The sequence below is a fragment of the Dunckerocampus dactyliophorus genome, chromosome 7 (genome assembly GCF_027744805.1).
Source record: "Dunckerocampus dactyliophorus isolate RoL2022-P2 chromosome 7, RoL_Ddac_1.1, whole genome shotgun sequence".
In the NCBI taxonomy this organism is placed as follows: Eukaryota; Metazoa; Chordata; class Actinopteri; order Syngnathiformes; family Syngnathidae; genus Dunckerocampus; species Dunckerocampus dactyliophorus.
Window position 1 is genome coordinate 10,816,882 of NC_072825.1, and position 16,625 is coordinate 10,833,506.

Genomic DNA, 16,625 nt, shown 5'->3' on the forward strand with positions numbered 1-16,625 from the left:
ATGGCCACGGCTTTAACCATTAGTAAGCTAGCGTGCTAACTAGTTAGCCTCCAATTTATTTACTGTATTCTAAATTTAAGAAAGGGTTTAAAACGGAGTGGAGAAGAAGGACAAATAAGTGAAAAATTACCACTTCCACACGGAATGTGGAAGCCAAACTACATGATTGGCGGTGAAGGCATTACATGAATTACAGTATATTTGTCTTACCACAAACAGTGAGGCTGCAGAACAATCTACGGTAGTCCAAAACATTTGAAGAAGTAAATCACTTAATTACAAAATAAAAAATAAATTAAGGAAACACTGTGGAACATACAGTATTTGTTCCACTTGGAACATACTCTTCAGCATGTCTTATATACAGTAATAAGGTTGGTGTCTCATCCACTGGTGAGGATGACCTTTTTCTCCTTCTGGACTATCTCCTTTGAACTATCGCATATTTTCACAGAGACTCTGGTAAGCAGACTCTCAGTGATTATTCATCTCCTCCCTCTTGCTTTATATAATTTCTCTAGCTCCCCCTAATCATCCTTGCTGTCTATTCCATTAGATGCTCTCTCTCCATCCTCACTCTGTCTGCCTCCTACTGTAACTCTATATGAGGCCAATCAGCAAGAGGCTCAGAGCCTGAGTCATTAAAGACTTTACAGCTGTGGGGCCTCCTGATATATATCCTGGTACATCTTACATACATAGGCTAGCATTCGTGCAGAGTTAAAAAAGAGATAGAGGCAATATGGATGGCAAACTAATTTATGAAGAACTGCTGAGGTGGAATAACAAACCTAACTGTTTCACCAAAACATGTGAACTATACTAAATACTGTAGAACTACGTACAGCACATAAAATAGGTTTGGAGATTCAAGAAAGAAGGACATGGCATTGAAATTATTAAGCTGGAAAGGGAGGTGGTGCATTGAAATGTATAAAATGAGTGATCGAAGAAAAGATGGGATTTTATCCCCCATTGGGCCTCTGTAGACTCAGTAGCTGAAAGAGCCTGCCAAAAACATAACCTCATCTGGGTTTGAAAACACCTGGCTTTTCACACCAGAGCATGCAAGATGACTTTCACAGCTGTCTCACCATGTATTACACGTTTGGAGGGACAGCAGGGTTCTCTGTCATTCAATAACATGTAAGGTGTGGATCTCTCCTGACTCAGATTATGACAGTCATATTGGAACACAGCCCAGCTCTGAGAATTTATTTCTTTTTTCACCATAGGCAGATGAGCAAGGTGCAGTAAGAGGTATGCATATTCTTCTTACTCTGTAGGCCCCTTGCGTCTTTGTCTTAGCAGCACGACTCTGAGACTACTTATATATCCTGTGTGGATGCATAACACATTACCATTCTTTGCTTTCCTGGAGATGACTCAGCTTTTGACACCGTGATATATTTGTCTGTGTATGTCTGTGTTTGGAAGGATTTTGCATGAGGTGTTGGTCATTCAATGAGATGTCATTTTGGCGTGCCCGACTACGGATGAGACCATTTATATCAAACAGACAGCTTAAACTATGTCTAGGGTCAGCACAAACTCATAGGACAGTCAACCAGCCTTTTCCAGACACGAACCCATGAAGGAAACTTCTGTAGTTGACAGCTCTTGTCAGCGGCCAAACATCAAGTTAGGTTTAAGGTTAAGGTTTCGTGGTAATGTATATTCAAGATCAGTAGTGATAAGACAACCTGCACTATGGAAAACACAGTAAACACATAAGGAAACTGTATTTACAGTATGTACAGGTATTAAAGCTGGTCTTTCAAGGTTTGGTGGTCTCTGTGTGCAAGTACTAAAAGTGCTTTTGTAAAAAAAAACTTATGATGCTTACTTATTTATCAACCCAATTAACTAAATGAAACTAATTACCTAAATATTGAAGCACTCACTTAAAATCTAGCAATGAAAGTTGTTGATTTTTTTTCAAAGTTGTTTTTTTAATGTACAGTGGATCCCCACATTTTTTTCCCCCCAGAATATGACGTTTTTTTGCAGACAACACATGCTATTCACCCTAACTCGGTAATAATTTATGAATATGTGATAATACAGGTAAAATGTACAGTATACATATATCGCTGTTAGAAAGCCAAGCATTTTTACATGTTTATGTCTTTATGCTTCACTGACAATGTTTTTTCATCAAGCTTTGAGATTTTGCACTTGTTCGGTGGTCCTTGAACGCACCATAATTGTGTGCTGTGAGGTGCAGAAATAAACATACAGTATATGTAACTTTCTCCGACGCTGCCACAGCTTAATAAATCCACAAAGTAGAAGATAAACTGCTGTGTTCTTTAACTTGAACACATACATCAACACCTTTGTTTCTCTAAACCAGATAAATCCCTGGAGACATCTTGCCCTTTTGAGAGCCTCTTAGTCTTAACCACATCAGGATGTGACATCAGACTACGATTCATCTTTCATCATCATTCATTAGGGGTGAGTACCTATACATGTTATCCTTTAAAATGTGTGTTCAATAAGTGTGTAAGGAAAATTTAGGGCTTCAAACCTGGCCTGTGCTTCTATGCATTTAGCTTTGAAATAGCAATTGGAGAGACACAGGCAGGCTTCTGGAGCTTAATCTAATCTCATAATTAAAACAGTGACTGTAGATGGGAAATCAGAGGAGAACATCAACGTCAAGCTAGCAGTTTTAGAACGTAACCCCCTGTGAATATTGCGCAATCTACTGTGCTGTATGTGTGCCTGTTTCTACCTGTAAGGCGTCCCCCAGGTCAGCTGTGCTGATTTCCGGGTCTTCTGTGGTGTTGAAAGGGACAGGCGTTATCCTGACGAAGGTGAGGACACGTGGTTCAGGGTACCTCCAAACCATTAGTCCCGGACTATCCTCTGTCTCAGTGTAGAACACCACCTCATGGGGTCCTGGCCATCTCTGGGAAGCTGCACAAGAAAAAAAAATATCAAAGCAACTGACATACAAATTAAAATTGTACTTAATGGAAGACATAATCCATATAAATATGGTAATACAAATATAACTGGAGACACCAGTGAGGTCAAGTGGCATAGAAGATGGATGGATAGACAGTATAACAGAATAGCAAATAATAGGCAATGCAGTAATGAAGAGGATGACATGCGTAGTAATGAAGAGAAGGACATGAAACATATTCAAATATATTATACAATATATATATATATTATATTATACAATTATTACAATATTCAAATTTGATTTTTAGAAATAAATTTCACAGGACAACAGCAGAATGAGAATTTTGAAGAATATTCACCAAAAAGTAACACCCTGTAAGTGATATAAAGTGTATATATATATATATATATATATACAAACACATAAATAAATATATATATATATATATATATATATATATATATATAAGCCTACATATTATTCCTTTTTATAGCTTTTTCAGGTAAAAAAAAATAAACTTTGTTTTTTCCAAGGTTTTTTCTAAAAATTTTCTACTAACTGGATGACATTTCTTTACCCGCATATGAAAATACATAGAATGCTAACCAAGCTGATTTGTAAAGTAACACACATTACTGCAAAGCTCTACATTTGTTGCCATTTTCTTTGGACGTCCTCTTTCATGTATTCTTAGGAGTGATCCATATTCAGTGTTATTGTCCTGTTTGGACTTTTCATGTCTAAGGGTTATATTACTTCTGTAATAATGATTTTTCCTTGTACAGAACTTTGTGTCTTGCTGATTTACGCCATTATTAGTTTAATCTCCCACTGTCTGGTCGGATTCTCTTGATGCTGTCCTGCATTCTTCTGCTGTCTCATTTGCTTTGAGAGTGTTGACTTCCTTTTGGTTTGGGTCAGTCCCTACCCAATCTTGTTATTTACAAAGTCAGGATCAAAATCCGATCTGGACTGTGACCAGAGATTGTAAAATGCGACGTTGGATGCCGTGATGCATTTATAGATGTTTCTATGGAACCCAAAACAAAACAATGACTCTGTGGATGTTTCCATGCTTTCAGAGTGTTTATATGCATAAGAAGCAGTATATAAACAGATGGGTTGAGTTAACTTTTTCCCAAGAGAGTAAACAGTCATTGACTGAATCGTGCCAAGCACCTGCAAAAACTGGATGTCATAGATCGAAACTTTTGAGTGGTGTTTGAATCAAATTGCGGCTGCTGTTTGGGATCAAGGTCCTTTGGAAAAATGTTTATTTGAGAAAAAAAATCAGTCCCTTCCATCCCATTGTCAGACCCTCAGGGGACACTTGCACTTCTCTGTACTTTGGGGACTACTTTGCTTTGTCTGTTGACAACATGTTGCAAACAGATTGTTCCCTTTGTCCGAGTTCAAGCAATATTCATTCTCTTGCTTCAGCCAACATATTAAATGCATCAAAGACGGGTGAAACAATGTAAGAGTCAATCACAGCTGACAGAGTGGATGACTGGTCTTCAGCCAGAGAGAATTTTGATCCTCTTGTATAATGTTTCTATGTGTGCATGTTGAGAGCAACTCATATAAAACAGAAAAAGAAAGAGTAAACAGCATGTTACTTAGAGTGGAACCAGGCAGACATATCAGATCAAACTCCACTCCATTCAGAGATTTCAATGATTTCAGACACTGTGGATGCTGATATCTACACCCAGATGGCACAGATGATTGGTTTTTTAATACAATAAAAACACTATAAATGAATTAAAATGTGTTTCTGAATGGTGTACTATTAGGCCGTACATGATGATGCTGATGATTTAATTCATTTATTTTTTCTATCTTAATCTTCATTGAGGTCGCGGGGTATACTTTTCTTTCCACGGACCCTATGTGGGTACAAATTGATAAATACGTGATACTACAGGTAAAATGTACAGCCTAAGTTCCCAAAGTACCCCAATTAGTACTCCTATTATCATAGTGGGTATGTGAATAAAAATGAAAAACAATTAGCTCCTAACACTCACAAATACGAGTGCGCCTGAATGCCTCATTGTGCAAGGAGAATGGAGCAGAAAGGCGACAGAGCATTAAGTTGTTCATTGCTCTGTGTGCGTTAAAAGTGTTTAATCTTGAAGATTTAATTTATATTGGTGTGCCAATCGCCGCACAGCGCAGTGTTGAAAGCCTGCCACTGCGTGTGGGGATTCCCCCGAAAATGAGGCTTAGTTGTACGGATTTTTGTTCTTCAAATTCTGCTTTAGTGTAATTATTAAACTTTCCCTGTCAATTTCCTATTAAATTAATATGCAGACTTAAACCATAACCTTAAACCCATTCAAACAGAAGGATGCCAACATCACACTGGAATAAAAGATATGCAGGATGATTACTTACTAAATTTTTGACCCGGAATGACTATAAAATTAATTAACCAATTAATTTTTCAAATGTCTTAAGGGGTAGACGACTGTAAAAAGTTTGGGAACATACAATATACCAATACATGTACCACTGTTAGAAAGCCCATCATCATTTACAAGTGTACATGTCTCCATGCTGGCCGAATAATGTTTTTTTGTCAAGTGTTGAGATTTCACGGTGGCAGATGTTGAACTTCGATGCAAAAAAGCATCTTATGTCTCATAATCGGAGATAACAAGCGATGCAGGGAATTTCAAGTGGAAGTAGGATGACAAGATTTATCGTGTCTTCCTTCATAGTGCCGTCAAAAAAATCCACTATCACCAACGGTTTTTGAAAGGCGTGATTACTGCGTGATGAAGAGGACAGCTCAAGCTAAATGGCTAATTTGCCTTGATACGAAAGTGACACCGAGAGAGACTGGCAAAGTGTGTGACGAAGGAATTATCAAGCTGTTCAAGTCGGACGCTGAATAAGACGACTTTAGTGGTTTCAGTTCCCAGGGGGAGAAGGGAAACAGCGATGAATTACTTTTCTGACAGGCTACAGTGTAACTCTCCGCATTACACGTACTGTTTGGAAAAAAGCATTTATTTAATCAAAAGTTTAAAAAAACCTTTCTATGTACTAAACATCCCATGTTACGATGTGGACACCTTCGGCTGATAGACCGCTGCGGCCTACATATGTACAAATCTTTTTTTTTTCTCTTTAAATTTAGCGGGTACGGTTTATATGGTACTTTAAAATGCGTTTAGTAAGTGTGTGAGTCATATTGAAGAGAAATGGGGGAGGGAGAATTAAAGCTAAATGCGGTCCAACAACATCTTTTGAGTGTGTAACCTTTTTTTGACCAGGCAGTGTATAAGCTGACATGTCAACTACTGTTATAAACCAACTAACCGTAATGCAACTAAAATTGTGACCTGCAGACAAAAACTGACGGATGACTGTGAATCCAGTTTATCCCCAGAGTTAGTTTGGATACATTAAGCATCGCATCACTGCATGAATATTTACCTGGGTCCTGAATATACTGGAACTGCCCTGTTCGCAGGTCATCAGAGCTGTGTTCTGAGCGAGGACATGGGGAACCTGGAGAGGGTGGTGGCTGGGTCTGGCAGGACTTGGCTTTGGGGCAATTTTCAACTGTGTCCCCTCTCTGGGTGGTGTAATATGCGCTGACATGCTCCTCCATCAGCTTCAGACAATTTAAATGTTCTTGTCCCCAGAACACCTTTCAAGTCGAATGCAGCAGACAAAGAAATTAATGTTAAGAAATAATGACACAAATATAGGGGAACTGAAGATAAATTATGAAGCAGCAATTTACAGAAAAGTACTGTACAAGGTGTCAGAAAATAAGAAAAAGCTGTAATAGTAACTACGTGTCGCGACTAATATGTGAATTCTGACATCAACAATTCAACATCTTCCAAAACAAGTGGAGAAATAGTCACATGAGTCACTGCTTTACATCATCAAGAACGCTGCCCAACACAACCTAGCATCCTCCTTACATGGTGTTCCCCTTCCCACATCCATCAAAGTGTGTCTGCGTGATTTGGAAAAAAGAACCAGGAATTTCTGAGTCAAAAGTGTTTCACACATGGAGCTGCCTGCCTGCTACTCACTAATGTGCCCGTGCTGGTTTATGACTAAACAGGAAAATTCAGGGAGTTTTAGGCATTTGGAGAAAATAAGATGAAGGAATCGGAAGGAATTCCAGTGGTTTTTGTACAGCACTTGATTAAAACACCACAAACACCAATATTTGCAAAGTGAAACATGCGATTTTGTATTAGGGGATCCACTGAAAATGATCACTCGGGTCACTCTAAAGTAGTAATATGGCACAATGCCTTGTAATAATGCAGTCAGTCAAATTGAAGAGGGGACTTTTCAACAGGGAACATTATTTAACTTTCTGCTACCACATAAAAATTATAACCCTGCCTAAATATAGCCTTATAATGTTCTACTTCTTGAGCGGTCACCGTGCATTTGAAGCATTCACTACATTACTCTCATTACATTACTCTTAACAAGTAACTACGACGTCTATGGCCAGATTGCCTCAATCATTTTCTATGCCGCTTAATCCTACTAGGGTTGCGGGGGGTATGCTGGAGCCTATCCCAGCTGACTTTGGGCCAGAGATGGGGCACACCCTGGTCTGGTCGCCAGTCAATCGCAGGGCACATATAGACAAACAACCATTCACACTCACATTCATACCTATGGACAATTTAGAGTCGCCAATTAACCTAACATACAGTACATGTGGGAGGAAACCCATGCACGCACGGGGAGAACATGCAAACTCCACACAGAGATGCCCATCAGAGATTCAAACGCAGCTCTTCCAGCTTGTAAATTTCCCCCGTCAGTTTAATTTAAAAATAATAATGTGAACACATCAGCGCCTTCACTTCTAACAACTGTAACTTGTATTTAATGGCTGCTGCAGTAAAGTCATCGGTATTCAGACCTGCAGCAGGCCTCCTTTCAGGTCCAGCAGCAGTTTAGGTGGACCAGGCTCATGTCCAGGACTGCCACTGTGCCGACACCACCTAGCCTCCAGTGAGCTACTGCAGGAAAATGGCCCCAGTAGGAGATGGCTTTGTTCCTTCAGTCCAGTTCTCACCAGCACATCTTGCAACTCCAGCTGCACAGAAGCGGACTGAACTGCATCTGGGAGAACAGCAAAAGTGACAAGGAATGATGAGAGGTTACATAATTTAAAAACATTGGACAATCACAACGGAAAATGTTAGGTCAGTGTTACTGCAACAGTGTCCACAGAGATATTCCATTAACTGTAAAATACAAGAAATATATTGAAAATCAATCAAAATGAATTAGGTTTTGTTGATTTAATAAGTACAGTGAAACCTCCTTTGGAATTCTAACCAACATTTTTGTTGCTCAGTACAATATATTACCAACAAGTAGTGGTATTCAATGATTGGCAAATGAGATAAGCTAATCTTCAAAGCACTGTGACATAACTTGACCCATCTCATGCTTGCTGGCCCGTGTCTTCAGAGTTAAGTGTACATTCAGTTTGCTCTCTTATGCATATTAGTCACGCGTTCTCTCTACACGCTCATGTTTCTTATATGTCATCACAAATATGGGTACACTTATTATCGTTTTAATGTTTTGTCAACATTGACTGTCAAAGGTTAAAATGTTGAAGGTATTGTAATGTTCTTAAACATTTTATGATGGTGATGATATGACTGTGGAACAGATGATTTCAACTATAATTGATTCTTATGGGAAAATTTGTTCTTAAGTTAGAACAAATTGGAGGTCGGCCAGCACCCTGGAATGGATTGTGGTTGGCTTAGGAGATGCCACTGTATTTCCAAAGTTATTTTTTTTCCTTAAATGAAAATAAACGTTCGAAGTAAATTAAATATCGGTAATACCCGCTAGTGAGACATGATGTCAATATTCTTAAGGTGTAAAAATTAGACCCTGCTTTAAACCAACATGTTTAGACAAAGCTAGACTGACAGAAAAACATGGTAAGATCCACACGGAGAAGCCAAACACCCACTCATCCTGAAAGAACCAAACATAGCAGGAGCCACCACAATAAGACAGCACTCTCTGTCCTTTCCATTTAATCGCAGATGGGTCATTAATTGTGGTCAGAGGCTTCCAGAAATTGGCCTTCGAAGACCCATAAATCAGCAGACTCTAACCTCATCTAGTAGTTGCTAACATGGCAGGGCTGAGCTGGTCAGGTCAGTCACGGCAACAGCAGCAGCAGCCCATTTGAAAACCTCAAACCAGAATGACTAATAATGCCCTGTGAAGTGGCCCTTTGCCTTCTGACGGCAGTAATGGTTCCGCCAATCTGAGTCCTAGCAAGCAGTAGAAAAAGTAGAGCACCTACAATTACAATCCCCATTATTTTTGCACAGAAGTAGCTAAAATAGGACATTTTTAAATATATGACTGCTGACTAAAAACCTGACAAGGATTTAAAGTTGAGGTGCACCCAAATCGAGGTTATTTTCCCAGCGTTCAATCACCGACACATCATAAAAAAACATGTAAAAAGATAACTGTGCAATGATAACTTCAATATGTAAGTGATAACAATCGGGATGATTTGGACACCACATGATTTTTAGATATTCATACATAATTAACATTTTATTCATGTGAAGTAATTTGGCTCTATAACTATATCCTAGCTTCGCAAAACAGAAGGCATTCAAGGCGCTTCCCACGCTAATTTACGCTCGTGATGGTGCGGACGTGTAGGTGACAATTGTTATTGTTTGTTATATTTCCACAGTTCCTGTACTTCATCAATAGCAGAAATTGTGTGCATATTTTGCATAAACCGTATCAATAATGACCTTCGCTGCAAACCATTTTACAGAATGCAATCAGAACCAGTCAATAAAACCATGTTTTATTACCACCGCCAATATCCAGGTTTAAATCATCGATCAAGAAAAGACCAAACACTATCCAATCTATCTTTATCGTCACTATACCTCAATAATGTAACACATGGAATTTCAAATGGAAACTAGAAGATCCTTGTAAAGATCTCGCCATTAACTTAGGTATATTTATGTAACTGATATAAACATCATTTTGAACAAAGACCAACCATTAATCGCCATCAACAAAACGCAGCTGTGTACAGGTAAGCTTGGCGCTCGTTTTCCATTTGGAATGTGACATCCATGGACTAAAGTTGTCAATGCCCAAAGAATAATGAAACAAACAACGTTATACTGAAATCACAGCAGACTGCAAAACTTCCAGTGGGTTTATTTGGGGTGAAGAAGGATAAGTGGAGTTTTAAGGAAAAATGGAAAGCCATTCAGAGGGAGTGTAACAGGAGCTGATAAACTATGAAGACAAATGGATGTTGACATGCGGAGACAAAAAAGGGTGTGAAAGATATGAAATGATGAATATATGACACATCTTTCCAGACTCGGTACACTGAGAAATGTCTTATTCAATATTCAGCTTGACACCACAACAGCACCGTTCCAATGAAAGAGGGATTTTCTTTTTCTTTTTATACTACGATGAGTCATGTGTCCAGGAAAGATGCTTTCGATACAAGTTGGCAGTTTACCTGCAAATGTCTTCTGGTGTTGTGGCGCACAGACGGCTGCAATTTATCGAACAGGTTTATTTTCATGGTGAGGATTTATTTGACAGCACAAGGAAACTCCCCAACAGGGTTTAAATGTTGAATGGTGGTCTTTTATTCCCATGTGAGTGGGAGACACAAACACAGACACACACTTATACGCACATAAAATTATGAGTAGAACCATGTCCAAAGTAGTCATACCAAACCCTTTGCATATGGTACATGCTATAAGATCACACACACACACACACACACACACACACACACAAAATGAAACAATGTGCAATCAAAGCATTCTGACTCCCTCACCATGCGTCATTTGCAGCCTAGTTGACCACAGCATCTGGGAGTTTAAGCCAGAAGCAGCAGCAGCAACAGCAGCAGCTCCCAATAATTACTTTAATTTGGAATGATTTTAATGAGGGGGAATCAAATTCATTTCTCATCCATTTTTTCCATCCAGTCAAGTAAAACTCATTTGTCAACCCCCTCCTCATCCATGTCTAAGCTCCCTGTGTGACCATAATACCAGTAAGTTAGTCCCCAAAGATGTATCAGACAGTCAAAGTGCACCACAGAAAAAGCCAGTCATAAGAAGACAGGAGAGCGGGAAGAACATACAATGAAAATACAGGAGGATGAAGCAAGCATACACGCAGTACTTCATAGACTGTATCAAATACAATCATAGTGAAACTCTACAAGAAGACCCAATATGTAAATGGTTATACTGTAGAGTAACATATTGTTTGTATAAAAAGGTACATTACTCCACAACAGGGGTCACCAAACCCTGGAACTATCTGAAACATATCACAAGCTACTTGTTTGACTTGTTTGTATTTCCATTACTGTTCAATTCAGACAACCTCTTAGCCTCTATGTGACAACAAATTACCACAAAAATAGGACAATGACCACGCTGTTTGAGTGGGCACAATTTCCATGTTGCCAGTCATATAAATGAATGAAAACACAAATAGCTCACCCCTCCTTTCTTACTGTCAAAGTAGATCTAATGGTGATGAAAGTTGGAGACCACAGCTCTAAAGTAAACAAAAATATACAAGCAACACTTTTGTTTTTGCTCCTATTTTTCATGAGTAGAACCCAAAGATGTAAAACTTTTTCCATGTACATAAAAGGCCTATTTCTCTCAAATATTGTTCACAAATCTGTCGAAATCAGTGTTGATGACCACATCCTTTGACGAGATAATCCATCCACCCACAAGTGTGGCATATCAAGCTGCCAATTAGACATCATGATTGTGCCATAAGCTGTCCCCAATAAAAGGCCACTCTTGTTGACAAATTAAACATTTGGATGTGTTAGTTGTAAATGCAATAACAATTTTAGAGTTACGTGTTAATCTTCACATAGATTTATTTTAAAAATATAAGTAATAATTTATAAAGCCTTCAGTGGTTGGATCTTTTCAGTGAGATGCTTGGCAGCGCATGTTGTTCACAAGTTCACTGTAATCAGACATAGACATTGCAACCCTGATAGAGTGGTGTGTTCTGGGCACACTTTGCTGCGGTGCTATTATGCCTCCCTCTCCTGTCACATGCTCCTGTCACCTGCTGCTGTAATAATAAAAAAAAGAAGTACAAATAAAAAAAACAACCTGCGAATCCGCGAAAGGTGAACCCCGATAGAGCAATGGTACACTGTATTTACAATTTTCACATTTGGAACTGTCATATACACACTATGCATGTGCATGTTTGTGCGCATGTGTGTGTGCGTGTGCATACGTTAAAATTTCCCTCCAATGCGTAACCTTCAGAACGCTACCCTCCTCCACGCTCTCCCACTTCCTTCTTCCTGTCATGTGTGTTTCTTCTATCCTCATGATTGCTGCCAAGCTCTTATCAAATGCACTTCTGCCACCTAGTGGCCGCTTTATGGCATCATAATTGCTGTGAAGCCAAATGCATTGTTGGGGAGTTGCGTCATCACCTCTTTGAGCCTCTCGTGCAAAAAAAAAGTAAAAAGATGTATAAATATGATGTTGGGATCAAACCTTCGGGTTTATTAAAACGTATAACCACCTCTTTAGTATTGAATGAGTTAAGTTAATGTAACTACAAACATCATATCAGTACGACTCAGAAATTGTTTTCAATGTAAATCAATATTATGAAACTGTTTTTCATTGTATTTACAGATTTATTCAGAATCAACATTTTTATGTTGTGTTTATCATGCATAGCTGACTGATGTAAAGAACTGGAACAATATGAAAATGCTGACAACATTAATGGAAAGACGTGCATGTGCTAACCTTCACCTGCATAACACTCGACAGACTTGCCAGTAACCCAGTGCACACCAGGTTTTCTCTGCGGGCTACCATATAACTTATGTCACTCCAGCAACTAAGTGGGTGGTGTGGGTGGAAATCTTCGTAAAGTGAAATACATCTTTGGCGAACACTTGGATAAGATTAGATAGGATCGCGACTGATTTACTGTCTCAGTTTCTTTCTGGCAGCCCTTATCTGACCACTGCCTGGCTGATTTATACTTCAGGGTGAACTGGTATCAATTAGACGAAACCTAAAGGAGTCATTACCCAAGTAGCAGAACCCTCCATAGACTAGCTGGGATGCTTAGAGTAATATAAATAATATATTGTCACTCACCACAGGAATACACTCTCCACTTACCACAAGACCACTATAGGAAACTGGTTCCATAGGGTAGGACATCACGGCCTCTGTACAAGTGTTGTATGTCATCCAAGTCATTACGAGGTGATGACGGTTGTTTCATAACATATGTGCCAATTTAATGTCGGAGAGCAAGGGCGCGTTATGGTAGGTTTTAGGAAAGATGTTTTCATATGGGCCGCACGGTGGACTAGTGGTTAGCATGTTGGCCTCACAGTCAGGAGATCGTGGGTTAGGATTTCCATTGGAACATCTCTGTGTGGAGCTTGCATGTTCAAGTGCGTGGGTTCTCTCCGCGCACTCCGGCTTCCTCCCACATTCCGAAAATTAATATTAAGAGACTCTAAATTGTCCATAGGTATGAATGTGAGTGTGAATGGTTGTTTGTGTATATGTGGCCTGTGATTGGTTGGGGACCGAACAGTCCAGGGTGCACCCGGCCTCTCGCCCGAAAAGGCCGCTGGGATAGGCTCCAGCATACCCGCATACCCCAGTGAGGACAAGCAGTACAGAAAATGGAAGCAAAACAAATACTGCAGATCACCAACCTGCAACACTGCACCCACAAGAGAAAAAATGGTTTGTAATTGCTTAGAGACAGGAACGTAACGTGATGAACAGGAAGCAATTTATGAAGTTGAGAAAACTTATATCAACTTGAATATGGAAATGAACAAATTAAACGGTTCGATAAGAACAGACACAAGTAAAACCAAATAATAATGTTATTTGGGAATTGCCAAAAAGACAAAAACACAAATAGAAGTAGATCATGCAGACATTGACAGGGTGCATGAAAACACATACAGTATCTAGGTGTCATAATAGATGATAAAATGACCTGAAATCTCACACCAAAAATGTACATTATTAATTAACATGTTTTACACCACCAATCACTCCACACTCTTTACTGGTCGCTGGTGTTACTACATTTGAATTATTGTAATATGGACATCTAATTACAAAAGCACGCTGCATTCACTAACCATACTTCAAAAAATAGCAGCTGGTTATAGAGAATGCACAAACCATTCCTCAAATTGCAAATATTGAAATTTACCAAACCGATACATTTTTAATCTAAACTCATGTACAGAGCAACTCTTTTTTTCAACCAGAGAATTGTGACCACAAGGACAAAATACATTTGAACATCTGTATCCCTGCGTAACACTGAACACTTTTAGCCTATCAGTATGTGGAGTAAAACCTTGGAACATATTGACCAAGGGACTCAAACAATGCACCTAGATAAGCCAGTTTAAGAAAGAGTGCAAGCATAAGAATTTGGAGAAGAGTGTTGAGAACCACAGTATCTGATATTACTGTGGAACATGTTTATGTCAACGCACCTCAGACTTATTCATATCGACCTAAGCAGTTGTTCACACAACTGAAACAAAAACTAGCCATTGCTTGCACATTTACTTGTGACTTTGGCCAGAGACATTAGGAGAATAGGCAATAAATGATTTTTAAACCAGGGCAGTTTGTTGACGTCGTCTTCCTCCATTTGTGCATATTTTTCTTGTGATTCTTCTGTTTCCATATGATATTTTATACTCTTATCTAACAGAGCTGCTGCAGTAAATTTGTTGTATGTCTCGACTACAATGACAACATAGTGTGTCTTAATATTTAAGATAAGAACAGTTAGCTTAGTTTTGCTGCAAATACCATCAGAATGCAAATAATGTCATATTCAAAGGCGGTCCAAGGAAACACAAGGACTAATAAACCAAAGGAAGACACCTACATAAATATGGGCCAGCTTTCAACTTGCTCCACTACAGACGTTCGCTGGAGTAAATCACCACAAAAAAGTAAGGGGGGTCCACAGAGGTACAGGGCGGAGGTGATATTGTTGCATTTCAGACTACATATTGTTGTATACATGTGGAAAAAGTGGGCCTGTGTGTGTGTTCTTAGGAAATCGGGGGCACTCTTTGGGCAGTCTGATGGAGAGCTGAGAGATTAGTGAAGGTCTTATTTCATGGACCTTTGGACATCTGTTCTCTCTCTTTTTCCCACCTCCCTCCTTTCTTTCAATGAACTATGAATGCCCCTCTACCTTGGGGAGTGGTGAGCCATGGACGGGAGGGAGGAATGTGGGGCTTCCACTTGCTTTTCATTAACACAGGATCTGGTAACACACCTCACTGTCAACCTAATCCCCTCTCTCTCCATCTTGTTCTCTGGCAGAGCATGGCTGCTATGACCAGGTACAGACCCCCAGATGTTATAGCTACAGCTCGAGCCTGATGAAGCCAGGATGGGGGGGGTGAGTGCAATGACATGCGTATACAGGGACTACTCCTGTTTTGTCTGCTTTAACTTCTCGCTTTATGTCCCGTGTCATATATGATTTTTTTCCCCCTTTGTTTTTCTTCTTTCTTTTTCATGTCTTTTTTTTCAGTATTTCTTGACTCACCTCCTCGTCATCTGCGCTTTGTGAGTTCATTAATTTTGTCTGTATCCTATTACTGGACTAGCTGCTTTTTCTCGACTCATGCTTTGATGCATCTTCTCACCAATGTAATATAACCCATCTTCTATAATCTTCTATAATTCTTTAGAAACTGCAGCCAAACTTCGGTTTTGGTAAAAAAAAAAAAAAAATTGTAAAAAAGCGCCAGCCTTACATTACATTAATTCCTCCGGGAAAAATTGCCTGGGTTTTCGTACATTTCAGTTTTCACCAGACCTTTGAAAATGAAAACCAAGGTACCATTGTATTTTCCTTTACTCGTATCTTCCTCTCGGTCCTACATCTCATCCATGCACATTGACATCCGGCTCAGTTCTCCTGTGGTCCAACAATATCAAACTTCCACAAAGGGCCATGAGAGCAACAAGAGTAGCAGCAGTAGTGGTCTATATTGTAGCAGTAGTCTTATTACATTCTCCTGTCTTACATCTCACATGTACAGCCAGTCCCAAGGGGGCCATTCCCTCTGACTGATTGAGGCAGCTCAAACAGGAATCCTACCTTTCATCTTTGTAAATTTCCAAGGTATCTGTTTTCAGAGGTACGGATCGGACTTGGATCGGGGTCCCGAGTGCTGAGTGATGGAGGTGGTACGGCTAAGGCTAAGAGTCAGCAGATATCTATTGTCACCAACAATCAGTCTACGTAATTGGAGACACTTTGTCTCCTTGTGATGGCAACAAATCTGGAAACGCTATGAGAGAAAGCGTCCTGGGGGAACATAGTCGTGTGGGATATGACAGAGCTCTGTAAGAGTCCTAAAGTTATCATGAGACAAAAAAAAAGGTGAGACAAACATGTCACTCAGCAGTAATGATTTGGACATCTGCTTTAAAAATACTGTTTCCCACACACAAGCATTCTTACTTTCAGGAATTCCACTGGCCGCAAGAACAGGGTTCACCCCACATGAACTTTTCAGCATTCTTTTAGAAACCGGGCCAAGACGTGAAATATTAGCAACTAT

At 39.5% G+C, this 16,625-nt stretch overlaps 1 protein-coding gene across 4 annotated transcripts in view; it reads right to left on the reverse strand.

Moving 5' to 3' along the window:
• The window catches only part of LOC129185227 (intermembrane lipid transfer protein VPS13B-like), a 319,375-nt gene that overhangs the window by 66,567 nt on the left and 236,183 nt on the right, over window positions 1–16,625 (reverse strand). For all 4 annotated transcript variants that reach the window (XR_008572043.1, XM_054782025.1, XM_054782024.1 and 1 more), the window contains exons 39-41: window positions 7,839–8,041; window positions 6,368–6,584; window positions 2,741–2,925 (exon numbers count right to left, since the gene is read on the reverse strand). Coding sequence is in view for 3 of the 4 variants with exons in the window: in XM_054782025.1 (XP_054638000.1) it covers window positions 2,741–2,925; window positions 6,368–6,584; window positions 7,839–8,041 (605 nt within the window). In the remaining variant the exon portion in view is untranslated. The remainder of the gene's footprint in view (window positions 1–2,740; window positions 2,926–6,367; window positions 6,585–7,838; window positions 8,042–16,625) is intronic.